General features: G+C 37.0%; 1 protein-coding gene across 5 annotated transcripts in view; it reads right to left on the reverse strand.

Moving 5' to 3' along the window:
• LPIN2 (lipin 2) overlaps positions 1-15102 on the reverse strand; it is a 43811-nt gene that overhangs the window by 26004 nt on the left and 2705 nt on the right. Inside the window, exons 1-2 of one of the 5 annotated variants that reach the window (XM_009468551.2) lie at positions 8790-9098; positions 2568-2768 (exon numbers count right to left, since the gene is read on the reverse strand). In XM_009468551.2, the coding sequence (XP_009466826.1) occupies positions 2568-2768; positions 8790-8876 (288 nt within the window). In that variant the 5' untranslated portion in view covers positions 8877-9098. Of the gene's footprint in view, positions 1-2567; positions 2769-3471; positions 3559-4027; positions 6432-7766; positions 7785-8789; positions 9099-15102 lie in introns of those variants that run through there. The other 4 variants (XM_087755612.1, XM_087755597.1, XM_087755606.1 and 1 more) reach the window with 4 other exon arrangements.

Consider the following 15102-nt stretch of genomic DNA (forward strand, 5'->3'; position numbering starts at 1 on the left):
TAACTTAGATTATGATGCACAGGAGGGAGACATTATCCTTCCCCACATGCATGAAATAAAAGAAAAAAAACCAAATGTCTCACTAAAACCAAGATACAATTATTTTACTTCCTCCTCTTTGTGAAATCTTGGGCATCCAGTTAAGTTCCATTCCAATTTTTTCCAAACAAAATGTCTTCAATATTCAGATAAAATTACCTTATTTTTCAGTAAATATGCTTATCTAATGGTATCTGTATATCTGCATTTAGCCTAGCTAATTAAAAATAATTTAATACATGTCAGACAGAAACACATTGGACTTGCCTTACTGCAGAAAATGCCAATGGCATTTCAGGTTACATATAGTTCAGACACTTTTGTCAAAAGGAGACCAAGTTAAATACTGTAATTGCTATGCGATATCCAATATGTACATCACTCAAGTTCTAGTTTCCTGCCAATACAAAAGAAAAAAATCACACCCCAAGCCATACAGCTAGTATTGTGATATGAATGAATACTCATATTCATAATTAGTTATCGTGGTATGAAATGGCCAGTCAAAAAGGAAAGAGGACTAATTTTAAGATTAGCACATGGACTGCCAAGAAAAAAACCCCAACACTCTGTTATTCACTCATTTGTGAAAATAAAACCATTAGCTAAGGAAACCCAGTCATAGGAGATGATAAATTACAGGTAGATAACCAAACATGCATGGGGACTACACCCAAATCCTTAAGATAACAGCTTTTCTTTTTCCCCACAAGAACTGAATGGTTTTGATCTGAAAATCGTATTTATTCCACTACTGAACACAGTTTATTCTTAAAATATTTTCTGGAATTTCTGATTCAGTAACTTGAGTTTTCAAAACAAAACAAAACAAAAACACAACAAAAATACAACCACCTTAGTGTTTCTTTTTTTTCAACCTTTTGTTCATGCTGACTTAGACAGATAAACATCCCTAATTTTAGTACCCGAACCTCATGCTGGTTTCTAGAGACTTCAGTATGTATCTCAAGTATAGAGTTGAAGCACAGATATGCATATTTTGTGTTCCCATACATATTGAGACTACCAGTTGATCTTAGCTTCATAACATGCCAGAGAAAAATGCGGACACAACACAGTAATAAACGTTCACTTGACTATTGAGAAAACACTCAAATGCAGAATGGCAACTCCAAGGATGAAGCAGCAGCCATCCACTCAAGCAGAACCTGAGAACTATGCTGACAAGTGTAGTTCAGCAGGTACCAAGAGTAGATGTTTCTACTATTCAAAAGCTTTTTAGAGGTACCCAGAAGCTGAAATCCTCTCAAATTTAGTTCAGCTTCTCAGAAGTGTAATTAAAGACATTTAGCAAGATCAAGTTTCAGATCACTGCTGTTTGAAGTGTATCTCACTTGCTTCGACATTAGAAAAAAATACAGCTATACCACCTCTCTTGTACCTTGCTGAAAAGCTGTAATCTGTTGCAGAATTGTTAAGAAAATCAACTTTTTGTCATCAGCGTGCTCATTAAGAAAAACACTCGTAAGCGGGAAAACAAAATGAAACACAAAAACTGCTGCTAGCCTGTGTTACTATGATAAACTTACAACTTTAATGCATGTAACTCCCAGTACAGACTGTTAACAAAAAAATGCCCTAACGTAACTGCTCTTTCAGTTGCACTTTATTCTCCTTTTACAACCAAAATATAAAGATAGGCGTAGTTTCCTGCAGTGTCCTTTCACTTCTTAGAAAAGCAGCATATAATCCTGAGGTTTTACGATCTGTTTAAATCAGTCCATCCTTTGGTAGCACACCCATAGGCAATACTGCCATACACAGTACTCCCTACTGACAGTAGTGTAAAGTCCACCCACAATAGGTCCATTTTTCAGTCAAATTTACAACCCAATCCAACTCACTCCATAGGCATGATTACCAAAGCCTATGGAAAAGGGATGGCAGGACAATCTGCTTGGGTAATGCAACAGTCTCAGACTGGCTGGACAGGGAACTGCACCAGGTTCTCTTTCAAATATGCCCAAATAGGAATGAAGCTTCAGCTCCAGTTTTTATTTGCTTGTGGATATTAATAACTGCATTTTTTACTGTGTATCAGCCTTGAACAGAGCTAACAAGGACTAATGCTTATGATAGGTCACCAGCCCTTAAGATATGCTCTATTTGTCCTCCAGACATTCAAAAAATAGTTGCTTGCAACATCAGGGATCAGTTAAATGGCATTAAGCATTTCTTTCCCATTTCTTTTACTTAAATAGGTAAATAAATAGCCACGTAAATGTTTTAACACTGTGAAGTCTATATGTTTGTATTATTCCTTTTGCATAGCTCAAGAGCTATGAAAGCTTTTCTTTCACAGTATTTTTTGCAGAGTCCTTACATTACCACAGGAAGTTCTGTTTTGCATTCCGAAACTATCATTCTGTACAGCATATATGAGAAACTGCTCTGTACCAAATCAGACTGCTAGCTGCATATGTGGGGGGCTGGGGAAGGAAGGAAGAAGGGGAAAAAGGCATATATTGGTATTCAATACTTTGTTTTGGCCCACTTTCTGAACTTACCACTTTTTCTTTAGAGCGTAATACACCGAGCTTCCCAAATCGGACATGAAAAGGAGAACACTGGTATGTACCATCCTGTTGCCGGACCACAATGACATCAATACATCCTGAAAGGGTGGCCTGATTAATGCCTTTGTACAGCTCCTTCACAGTAACCAGGACTTGTCCTGCAAGTTGTCCTACGTAGTTCATAGTCTGAGACTAAGGGAGAAGAAGAAGAAGAAAAAAGTCAATAAATTTTAAAAATGTTTAAAGTTTTTTTTTTTAAATCAATTTTTTAAAAAAATCTAAATAGATGTGCAATGTCTGATTATTGTAACAAGCTTTACACAAATGCCTTCAAAAGTCAACAGAATTTTGAGCCAATTCTTATCTTACTAACAATCTCCAGAGTTATAAAACCTATTCTTAATAGTTTGTCAACTTGAATCTACGATTACTTGAATTTTTAAATTTTGAAGCATGTAATTTTTAAAGCCCAAAGCCTAGATTCAAGTGATGCTAAATTACTCAGATAAGCTAAAAAGACAAATTCATTCTCTGAAAACTGCCTATTTAATACAATTGATTTGAAAATGGAGTTCACTGTATATAAGGATGCAAAAAAATCTTACAAGTCAGGAAAAGTTATGTAGAGTGTACTACATGTAACCCTTCCTTTACAGCTCTGTATTTTAAAAATGGCTGAGTCACCTTAAAGAAATTATCAAAAGATCTAATGGGAGACAGAGGGGTTTGAGATTGAGTGTGGAGAAAATAAATATGAAAGAAATCTAGTTTTCTTCCTATATAAGGAAAGCACACCACCAGAGAATTTATTTGCCATAAAACAAGTACCAAAATCTCTTGCAACATAAAAATCATGAGCTTGTAAAAAACCTTCCTGAAAAGCACTGCCACCGACCTTCAGAAGTTAAAACTGAGATGAGCAAGACTTCCACCTGTGGCAGGTGATGCCAGATGCTCAAAGTTACTCAGACTCTCCCATTACCTTTTGATTAAATAAAACTACAGTAAGTGTCATCTATAGTTACAATGTATACTTCTCTAAACAGCTTAATGAAGCTTGTAGATACCTATATTTGAAACAGCTGCTGAAGTAAAGTTTGCTCTGCAAAACCACAGCAAACCTAGCAACATGACTTTATCATCCACAAGAAGCAGATGACTTACAAGCTAACAACCATTATTTCCACAGAAATTACACCTAAAGAATAAACACTAAATTCCAAATACTACATCTTCATATGTGAAAAGCAAGTCTTAACCAAGTTTACACGCTCATACAATGTATTGTTTTAAGTGTAAAGAGTTATCTTACCCACTAACTACTTTCCACAGGTTTCACAAAGTTTCAGTCAAAACAAAACAAATCTTTTAAAGTATTTTGTGATTGTTCATACTCCTGACATCAGAAAATTGAAAAAGAACAACATGTTGTCTAGGTGAAGGAATCTTACCAGATGAGAGTGGGGGCTTCAGCACAGAATACAAGGAAAGGAAGATGCATACAATAATGGTGTATGCACACAATAATTGGTGAATGGAGTCAAATCCCGTTGGCGGCCGATCACAAGTGGTGTTCCCCAGGGCTCAGTGTTGGGGCTGGTCCTGTTCAACATCTTCACTGATGATCTTGATGAGGGGATTGAGTGCACCCTCAGTAAGTTTGCAGATGACACCAAGTTGGGTGGAAGTGTCGATCTGCTGGAGGGTAGGAAAGCCCTACAGAGGGACCTGGACAGGCTGGATCATTGGGCCGCGGCCAACTGTATGAGGTTCAACAAGTCCAAGTGCCAGGTCCTGCACTTGGGTCACAACAACCCCATGCAGTGCTACAGGCTTGGGGAGGAGTGGCTGGAGAGCTGCCTGGCAGAAAAGGACCTGGGGGTGTCGGCTGACAGCCGGCTGAACATGAGCCAGCAGTGTGCCCAGGTGGCCAAGAGGGCCAATGGCATCCTGGCTTGTATCAGAAATAGTGTGGCCAGCAGGACCAGGGAGGTGATAGTGCCCCTGTACTCGGCACTGGTGAGGCCCTCCTCGAGTACTGTGTTCAGTTTTGAGCCCCTCACTGCAAGAAGGACATCGAGGTGCTGGAGCGTGTCCAAAGAAGGGCAACAAAGTTGGTGAAGGGTCTAGAGCACAAGTCTTAGGAGGGGCAGCTGAGGGAGCTGGGGTTGTTTAGTTTGGAGAAGAGGAGGCTGAGGGGAGACCTTATTGCTCTCTACAACTACCTGAAAGGAGGCTGTAGCAAGGCGGGGGTCGGTCTCTTCTGCCTAGTAACAAGCGATAGGACGAGAGGAAACGGCCTCAAGCTGCGCCAGGGGAGGTTTAGGTTGGGTATTAGGAAAAACTTCTTCACTGAAAGGGTAGTCAGGCACTGGAACAGGCTGCTCAGGGAAGTGGCTGAGTCCCCATCCCTGGAGGTATTTAAAAGAAGGGTAGACATGGTGCTTGAGGACATGGCTTAGTGGTGGACTTGGCAGTGCTAGGTTAACGGTTGGCCTCAATGATCTTAAGGGTCTTTTCCAACCTTAATGATTCTATGATTGTAAGATTATGCTATTGTCAAAGATAAACAAAGAACACATAGGATCACTTATCAAACATTCTGTCTAATCCATTAAAAACATTTAAGTGAATGAACAAGTTTTGGATGACTGCAAGTCTTTCACACTAAGAATACAATGTGAACTATGACTGCCAATAAGAAATGAAGTCCAAAGATTTCTCAGAACATCTGAGCTTTAAGAGAAGGGAAACCTGTGAAGGTGTTCTAATGGAAATCTAAGTGCAACCCTTCCTCATTCTGCCATCTGCCATCTCCCACCTCCCACTCAAAAGACTGCTACAAGCTCGTTTCAAACGTATCCAAGCAATTGCATTCCTCTGAAGTTAAGGGTATTATTTGGGAGAACAAAGAGCCACTGCAAACAAGCAAAACACACAACACTGAATATATAACGGGGCTTAAATTGTAATAATTCTGTTTTGGGATAATATTTATACAAAAAAGCCTACAGCAAATTTGTCTATTTGCTAATCTATTTTTATTAGCCTCTGAACAAGGGTTTAGGATTTTTATTAATGCCTCTAAACAAAAGCATTTTGCACCACAAGAGTTCTTTCTCCTGATACTGCTTTCGTTGTCTAGGTAATTAATCAATTATTTTTGTTCTGAGCCTTCAAAGTCCTCCTTTACAGTAACACAGGGTACATTGCATTCATTCAAAAGGAAGCTACTTTTGTAGTATCTAACAGTACCAATATAACTGTAAACATGCAGGAAATCTAAAACTACTTTCACTTAGAGCAGCTATGGAAGTATTCTTCTCCATCTCAGGCTTCTCAAGCCTAACATACATTACCTAATCATATTTAGATTTTTGAAAAAAAAAAAAAAAAATTCCTTCCTCTCCACAGGAGTTAAAAAGGAAGATGGGGGTTTTCCAATACAGATTTAAAACTGTTTTGAAATTATCCACAGAATTACTGTGCTAGGTAACATGCTAGAGAATTTTCTCCTATAGCTTTTGTACAATACGGTTGATGAAGACAAAAAAAACAGACTGTCACTGAGTGACTAATGAGATTAGCAGAATAGACTCCCTATCAATTATCAGTGATTAATAAAATACAGTTTCATCTCTAAGTAGTTTCATGTACAACTATAAAATTGACTGCTTGCTAATGAAATAATAGCTCACTCTTTCTAAAAAGGGGAGGTCTCACTTCAACCTTTCCTCATCTGACCCTCTTAATGAGCTGATTTTAGCTCACTGACACAGCTGGCAGAAGTCTACCCATTTTTTTGTCGTCGTTGTTTGTTTCAGTGGGTTAGCAAGTTGTATTAGCTCATGAAGAAGAATATAACACCAAAAAGCTAGGAAAAAAAAAAAAACAGGCAGGGAACTGAACATCTTCCTTTTGACGAGTGAGATATTTGCTGCATCTCATGGAACTGTAACCCAAGACAGAAAGGTAGCAACATCTCTGCTTTACTGTTTAAGCAATTAGTCTTCCCCTACAATAAGAGTCATCATTATTCTCAATCTTAAGAAAAATTCTCTAACACATAGTCATTATCATTCATGGCTATACCTTGGCCGCTTCCAAGAGGAGTCTATGGCATTGGCTTACAAAGAAAAGTTGATTTCATGTCACCAAGGAAACTGAATTTGTTAAAAGAAATGTTCGGCACAATCAGGAATAGAAGTCCTTAATAGAGTCTCCATTCCACATATTTCATTTCAGTGAACAGGACTTGAGAAATGGACATTAGCAAGGAATTCTCTATCGTTTAAGTAGCAACTGTTTAAAAGATCAGAATTTCACAGCAATTGCTAAGAACTGAGTTCAGTTGATAAATAATCTAGATTTTCCTCACACACATGCTAACTGACCTTGTCTAATCGCAGGAAATCACTAAGAAGCCCCCACAAGACAGAAGTCTGATGGACAAGACAAGCTAAGAAAGGGCAATGCAGCAATATTTCACAACACTCTTTAGCTTTTAAGTTTTATTTATTTTGATATCCAGAGTATATACATTACCTGATGCAGCCAAATTCCAGAACTCTGCATAAAAGCTAAAGTTAATGTAGCTCACTACTACTTGTTCTTCTAGGATAGCAAATTAAAAGGCTGTCAATACCTAAGGTCTCACAACAGAAAAACACTTTTTCTGACTTTTGAGGTTCCAGAAAGAAGGATTTTTGAATGTTTATGCAATACTATCTAGTTTACAAAAATTCTTATAGCTGAATATATTAATACTACTAAGCTAAGTGCAACTGTAATGGAAATGGGGGAAAAGATCCTTCTGTCCTATATCATAAAAAAAGATTTTTTTTCTGGCAAGAAGCCATTACACTGCAAGAGGCAGAAAATGAAACTGCCTTTTTTCTTTTCTTTTCTTGAGAGAGTACATAAAAGTAAACACAAAATAAGAAAAGATGTACTTTGGAAGTTCAAGAACTAAAAATAAAATTCTGTGCCTCCATCTATAAAATACTCAAAGCAATTAAACTAAAATTAACCCTGCATATGTTGGTTGACTTGCTAATGTTACAGCCATGAGGAATAGAATAGCTCTCAGAAATAACGATCAAACAGTACAACAGCTTACATTAAGTATCTAACATGCTCTACATGACACATAGCCAAATTTTCAAAACTCATCACCAGGAAAATACTTACATTAGCATAACTTGAGCAGGAGGTTTTGCGGATAGGAATTATACCTATGTTCCATTAACAAAGATGTTATTTTGGCTGCTACAAAACCAACATGTTTTCTTGAACAATTTTTTTTATGTTATTCAGTAATATCCATATACAAGTGCAAGATACAATCAAAAGTCTGTCCACAACTTCGTGTTTTCTGTGCACTTGGAGTACTGCTTTAGTAAAGGTAAACTGTGTTTTTTGTGTTCTTAAAGCCAACACCTTTTATACAGGTGCACCCATATGAACATGAATACTACAAACGCCCACTTCAACAACAGAAAAAGAAGAGTGCATGTTACTCAAAGGCAAGCTACCAGATTGCTCTGGAGAGATACAGCTTTAGAGGGCATGAATTTCAACTACCACTGAAAAAAAAAAAAAAAAAGTTACTTAAATGTAGATCTTGGCTTACAAGACAGTAGATCTTTATACATCCCATTTCTTTTGAGATACATTTAGAGGATTAAAAGACACTCTAATGCCACATGATGTAAACAGTACAGAGGTTGCATTTGTTTCAAGATATTAGGTAGAAAAACAAAATAAAAACATGCATAGCAATGGTTTCCCCCAAATTATCTCAACTTGCCTATATTTGGATGTATATATATTTATGAGGCAGGAGCCAGGCGCTTTCCTTAACCAGAGAAAATCTTTAACATTTAGCATTTTACTAGTTTCTATTTTGTACCCTGAAAAGATTGGGGAGAAAAAAATGACCACGTGAAACAGGACCACTGTAGCATCAGGTCTGCTTGGCAAAAACAAGCAAAAAACCCATCTTTGCTCCTAAGTAAAGGCTTTAATTGGGGTTCAGTACTTTGTACTGCACAGAGCACTTACGGAACAAAAATGGGAAACAAAGTACATCTGTTGAATGCCTAATCGAAGTCTTCCACATACTATTAAATATAGGCAGTCAATTTTTATATATTTTAACTACACTATAAGAAATTATATACTCATACTTAGCAATAAATCTGTCAAACTCACCAAGATCCCAGAAGGAACCCTTTCATGGGCAGCAACAACACTTCTATTGAAGTCATCTTCAAGCCCATCTTTTTCTGAGAAATGCATCTCAGAAAACAGGAAACTAACCGCCCACAGTACAGGTAAATGCAAAGCTTACAGCCATAACAGAATGTTGTATCAGCATTTCTTCTCTCTCCATAGAAGCAGAACTAGGTAAATCTTCTGGTCTCAGAGAAAAATGTTTGGTATACCTTCCCACACAGTATTATGATTAAAAAGGAAGTGCTTCTTTAAGAAAGCTTACATAGAAACTCCCTCACCAATAGGCTTTGCTTGAAATGTCACAGCCCCCTTGCGCTCTTTGAGATAAGTAATAACACGGGCAGACTTTGCCATATGTTTGCACTGATAGGTAATGATCTTGTTTTACATCAGGTCACGTGACTTTAGCTGAAGCTCCCACAAAAAGAAACAGGGATTTAGTTAATGATTCTTAAGCAAAGTCTACATTAGCTCACTTGGAAACTTTTTGCCCACTGTTGCAACTCTACCACCTGTAGCAGCATTCAAAGTCCTAGTTCAGCCTGCTGCATACCTAATTCAAGAATGCCTGCTGCCACTCCACGTGCCTGCTCCCTCCGCTGATGGTTTCACTGGGCTAGCTAGTCACGTTTTATAGGACAAATTTGATGACATTTCAGGATCTGGTATTTGTGGGCTGTTTCCCCCCGTTTTTGAAATTGCATTATAATAGCAAAGAGACAATTGACCTGGTGTCAAGTTTATACTAAACTATACAAAAACTATGCACGCCAAAATAAACATTTTTTCCCGTGGAAATTTTCCTACTTTCTTTAAACTGAATTGTTAAAGCAGTATAATTTGGGTGTGCGGACAACACATACAAGCTTATTGTATACTTAGCTCCATGACTGAGAATAAGAATTAATTTTTGATCTGAGGAATTTTGAAATGTCATTACTTCTCTAAATAGTACCATGGCTAGGTGAAATAAGGAGGAAGTGTAGTAGTATAAGGAAACAATTCTACCCCTGAATGGGAGAGACATTCTCCGAGGACCATTAATATTCACTCTTTTCCATGGATTTCCAAAATAATTAATGAACTACACTCAAGGCCAAAACTAAATCAGTCTTGATGACAAGCTCCTAAATTTGAGTGTTGGGATTGCTACATCTGCAGTAAGGTTGCAATAAGCCGCTACCACCTCTAGGCCCTTTTCTATACACTGAACAAGTTTGTATTTAATGTTGCTCTTCACAGGAGAAACTACTGGTTTTGTTAGCAGACATGCCAAGTATTTTCATAGGATATTAAGAATTACTAGACACACTCAATTTTCCTCTACTTGTTCATCATTCCTTTATTATGTGTGTTCCATTAAAATATGGTAAAAGCCCACAGTTATGAGCAGAATGGAAGCCAACTTTGTAAGACTGCTTCTTCTCACTTTTGACTTAACTTTATAGGGGTTTTTTGCATATAGTTTTATATCTATTCTATTTCAGTATTGTTCGGTATTTCAGACTGACATTATGTTCTTCAAAGCTTCTAAAAGTGTTTTATAAGACAGCCTTTCTAGAATACAGATAAAATTGCAGTCACTGCAGCAAAGTAAGATTTAGATGGGTAATAAGCTTTGCACATTTAGTAAGCCTCCTTGTCTTTTATTTCTCAATATTAATAAGGTAAATAAAATAGAATTCCTTCTGAGTAAGTTTAAGTACTATGTTATTTACTTACAATTTACACAGGAAAATTAGCTTTAGTTTTGAAAAGCAAATACCTCAAATTTGGAAGTATTAGAAGCAATGTTTTTCATGCAACCTTAATCCAGCTCTTTGGTGTGGGTAGATTTTACTGTGGTTTAGCCTCAGAAAGCACATAGGAGTTTTTTCACTAGCCTCATGCAAGTTAATACTGCTGACAAAGATCAGTCATCATCCCATGTTCTTTTTCTTCTCTGCTCTTTGTGGGTCTACACATCTTACCCCATTGCTCATGAGTCAAAATCCCTGATGGGAAGTATGATTCAATTTTTAAATGGTACTTTTCTATAGCAACCTTCATAATATATTTGACTGCATTCATTTAGTTTTACAGCATCCCAGAGATGCGGTATTTTTTTTTCCACCTATGCAATGGAAAACTCAGGCCAGGAGATTAGGAATTAAAAGTACAGGGGGGTTTAGCACAGTTAAAACTTGACTTTGCAGAGCCTTCCCTCCATTTTTTACCTCTTTGCATACTCAAAACATTGCTTCCATAGGCTACATTTGTAGCTGATAATCAGATTTACATATCCCAAATGGTCATTACCAAAAAAAAAAAAAAAGTCTGATTGCCTGTGAAAATTACATTGAAGTGATTTGACTGTACCATATAGGAACTGTAGAACAAGCATGGCCAGAACACAGCTACAGGACATTTCCCCCAGCTTTCATCAGTACATGTCATGCTAAGTTCTGCAAGGAAGGAAGCAGAAATCCTATAGGCATGAGCTATCAGTACACAACCACGATTCACTCAAAGATCACGATGAATATGCTAAGACGAATTAGACAAATCCTTCTCTAATTAACAAATCCTAATAGATACAGCAAGTATGGGACAACCTTTGTTCATGTCCCATATGTCTCCTTCACCCCATCCTGCCCCAAATCGTCTTACTTACTATCAACTAAGACTTAAGCACCACAGTTCTCAGTCTCATACCCCATCCTGACATTGGAAAAGGTCCTTTCTCCCCAAGCCTCAACTCAGATTCCTAAATTCCACCACACTTTATTTTCATGCACTTTTTACACTTTGTCTATTGTGTGCAAACGAAGTGGAAGAGTTCCCAGTTCTCCTATAGAGATTACAAAAATCAGACTGGGACTGAAAATACTTTCCTGTGCCCAAGTTCTTGACCCTAGCCCTGGCCTGAAGCGTCTGCTTACTGAAACTGCAAATAAAGCTCTGCTTGGTCCAGCTTGTGGTAAAATACATTCAATACAGCATCTCTGTTAGGTTTAGCTGCAAAAGTCTATCCATTCTCAATGTGGACTTTTAAACCTAATTCAAAGGCTAATAACTTTACCGAAATAAAATAAATTTAGACATGAATAACAGAAGACACAGTGAATGAAGACCACCTGCATCAGATCCCTTCTGAAAGAGACATGGGAATTTTTCTAAGAGAAAACAGCTAGAGTTTTTCCTCTAGTAAAGTGGAAACATACCATGAAGTTTCACTTCTTATAAAAAAATTAATATACTTGCTAAAATATTCCATATAAAGGCTGGAGGTGGCTGACCTATAACTTGGAAAGAAATTTTCCATTTTAGCAAAGCTATGTACAACTAAAAATCAAGTTCTGCTCAAAAATGCTGAAAAAGACTAAAAGGCAGTGTTACCTGCTTTTACCCGCAATTCCCAGCCATCCAAAAAATAAAAATAATGAAAAAAAACATCACAAGTAATAATAGCATGGTACAAGAATCCAAGCAGTTAATAGATGTTATAGAAACACCAGTGATACAAAAGCAATGCATTGCCCACTAAACTGGTGGTTAATACTGAATAAAATCAAATGTCTAGTTTTCCATCTAGGATGCAAGATGGTAAATTCATTGCCTTCAAGATCTCCTGTCAGGTGGAGTCAAGAGCCATTCAAATTAGAATATTTTTCAGTGCAGCTTAAGTATTTTTTTATCTCCAAGGGAAAAAAAAAAAAAGATAGCAAGAAAGGAAATCCGCAGTTTATTTGGACTTGGCCCTTTCATAATGTGTCAACAGTTATATCTGTATGATCTACTATGAATCATCCGATTCCCGTATTATCGCATCTTTCCTTGTATTAATTTAAGCATTCTTCTTTTTTTTTTTTTAAATTACCTTTTTTTCTGTTTACAAAGAAACTTCAGTGAGAACAAAGAATACTTTGAGAGTCCACAAAGTGAGTTTTACTGTTAAAATCATCAGTTCAATCAAAAACTTAGGTTACATGCACACAAAAAGTTCTTATGTACGTGAAGACCTTAACTTCTCTCAAGATACTGAAAAGAATTAACTGGCTAATCCAAGAGTGCACCCCTTTGGAATCTGCATGGGCATACACCACACAAGTGCCTGGAGCACTTGACATATCTATTTCCAGCCGCACAGACTCTTCTACAGCCACATCATCCTTGGTTGAACTTATTTCTAGACACATACCACAGAAACCAAAGTTTCTGAATGGAAATTCCATTTATCTCATTTTTACATGAGATGAGAGAAAGCAGATGAAGCTTTTCCTGTATATTTCTAGAAATCACTAAGCATCTCCCTAATAAGCAATCCCTAATCTTCCTATTTTCTCCATTTAAAAAGGTTTCTTTCCAGGCACTGATCTGCCTCAGGTGTATTTATATTTTCTTACAACCTTCCAGGATTTAAAAGTCAAAGCAAAAGAACATAGTCATGTATTTAAGCATGAAATGCACCTTGATCTATTAGTGGTGAATAATTTGGTTACCTTTAGAATGGATACATGAATATAAGATCTGACACTAGGACATATCTTCAGGTTGACAAGAAAGAACATAAATATACTTATTCTGAGAAATACCTATATGGAATACCCAGAAAGTTCTAAATATAGAGTATATAAACAAGATACCTTTTTTTTACTTGATAGACTCTCCATATTGACCTGATGAACATATACCGAAACAGAACAACATCCATAAATTTAATTTGCATATAAGATTTGGCTATTTTATTAGAAAATCAGGTAAAAACGCTAGCCGTAGCGAATTCCCACACAAAGCTATTCATAGCATGAGATGTTGGGAAGGGGAAAATTAGATATAGCTGAGCAAAGTAGCATATGCTTACTCATTCACCAAACACAATCTGCTTGCATTATTGATATTTAATGAACAGAGATCACACCTGTCTGAAGAATATATCCGTTCACCCCTGACACACAACAGCATGTCTGCACCGCCTATGTGGGACATGACAAACCTGTAAAGCAGCCTCACAGATTTCTTGTTTGTGTTACACTTTTCATTTGAGGAATGAACAGCTTTAAGTCATCACTAAGTATTTTTTTTTTAAATCATTGTATTTCAGTTCACATCACAAACTATATTCTATTGTTAGCCAATTGAGAGACAATTACTTCCATTTCTAATGGAATCTCAGCTACAATTCATTATTGGTAGCACTTCTTTGAAAGAATTTTGCAAAGAATCCTTTACACATTTCCTTTAAAAGGCCTTTCATAACCATCAATCCAGAAGAAGTACATTTCCTGAGGAGGCAGTTATGCAGTCTAAAAATAGACAAGTAAACCTAAAGACATGGCCTAAGACTGGCTTAGCTTGTGCTGACTTCAGCCACATGAACCAACACAAAAATGTCACCTGGTACACTGGAGACTTTCCTATTATTACTTCGCATATTTACATTTTTGGTATTGAACTTAAGCACTTCGGATAAAGAAATGGGCCAGTTCCTCAGTTAAAATTCTTATCCATTCACTCAGTACAGATAGCAGCAATGAGGAAGTGTCCCTTAGTTTTGAGAAAAGAGTGGCTCAGGACAACTTCTCGTGGTTAAAGCATGTTGTCAAACTACATTAGTGCAAAACTGAAAGAAACTGATAACAATAAAACACTTAACTAGGAAGGGGAAGCTAGCATGCTTTACTTGGAAATTCCCTTGAAATATAATATAAACACAAGAAAAAAAATCAAATTTCTATCAAAATTAAAAAAAAAAAAAAAATCCCAAAAAGTGTGCTTAAGCTCCATCCTCAAAGACCACCTGGTTTGGCTTGGCATGACAGTTTCATATCAAATCAGCCTGCCTGCACAAACTGAAATGTAAGCACTAATGCTACTACACACTAGAGTCTAACAGCGAAACATTCTTTGCAAAAGCAGCAACATTTTTACTATGCTTGAAGTGGATAATTTTATTTACATTTTTAAAAAATCTCTGCTTACCTATATAACAGTGAGATATTTACAACGATGACATCTTTGTGTTACTGTAGAACCTTAAAATGCAACTTCAATGATATGAAAGGTTCATAAAGAAAGTACTCCTGATCGGCACTGCCAGACACAAAAATCATTGGGATACAGTACGCTACTATGTTATGTTCTCAGAATTTGCCCAGTATGGGATGAAGACATCTAATGCATACACTTTAGACCTGAATTTGACCACAAACATATCACCCACTGTTTTGTGTAAGCCTGAAAGCTTTTTCACTGTGGATACAGGTAACATGCAACACTGAATCTCACACCAGAAGGTGTCCTTTCATCC

This window comes from Nipponia nippon, unplaced genomic scaffold (assembly GCF_047370975.1).
Source record: "Nipponia nippon isolate SJK-2023a ecotype South Korea unplaced genomic scaffold, ASM4737097v1 scaffold_1, whole genome shotgun sequence".
NCBI classification, from domain to species: Eukaryota; Metazoa; Chordata; class Aves; order Pelecaniformes; family Threskiornithidae; genus Nipponia; species Nipponia nippon.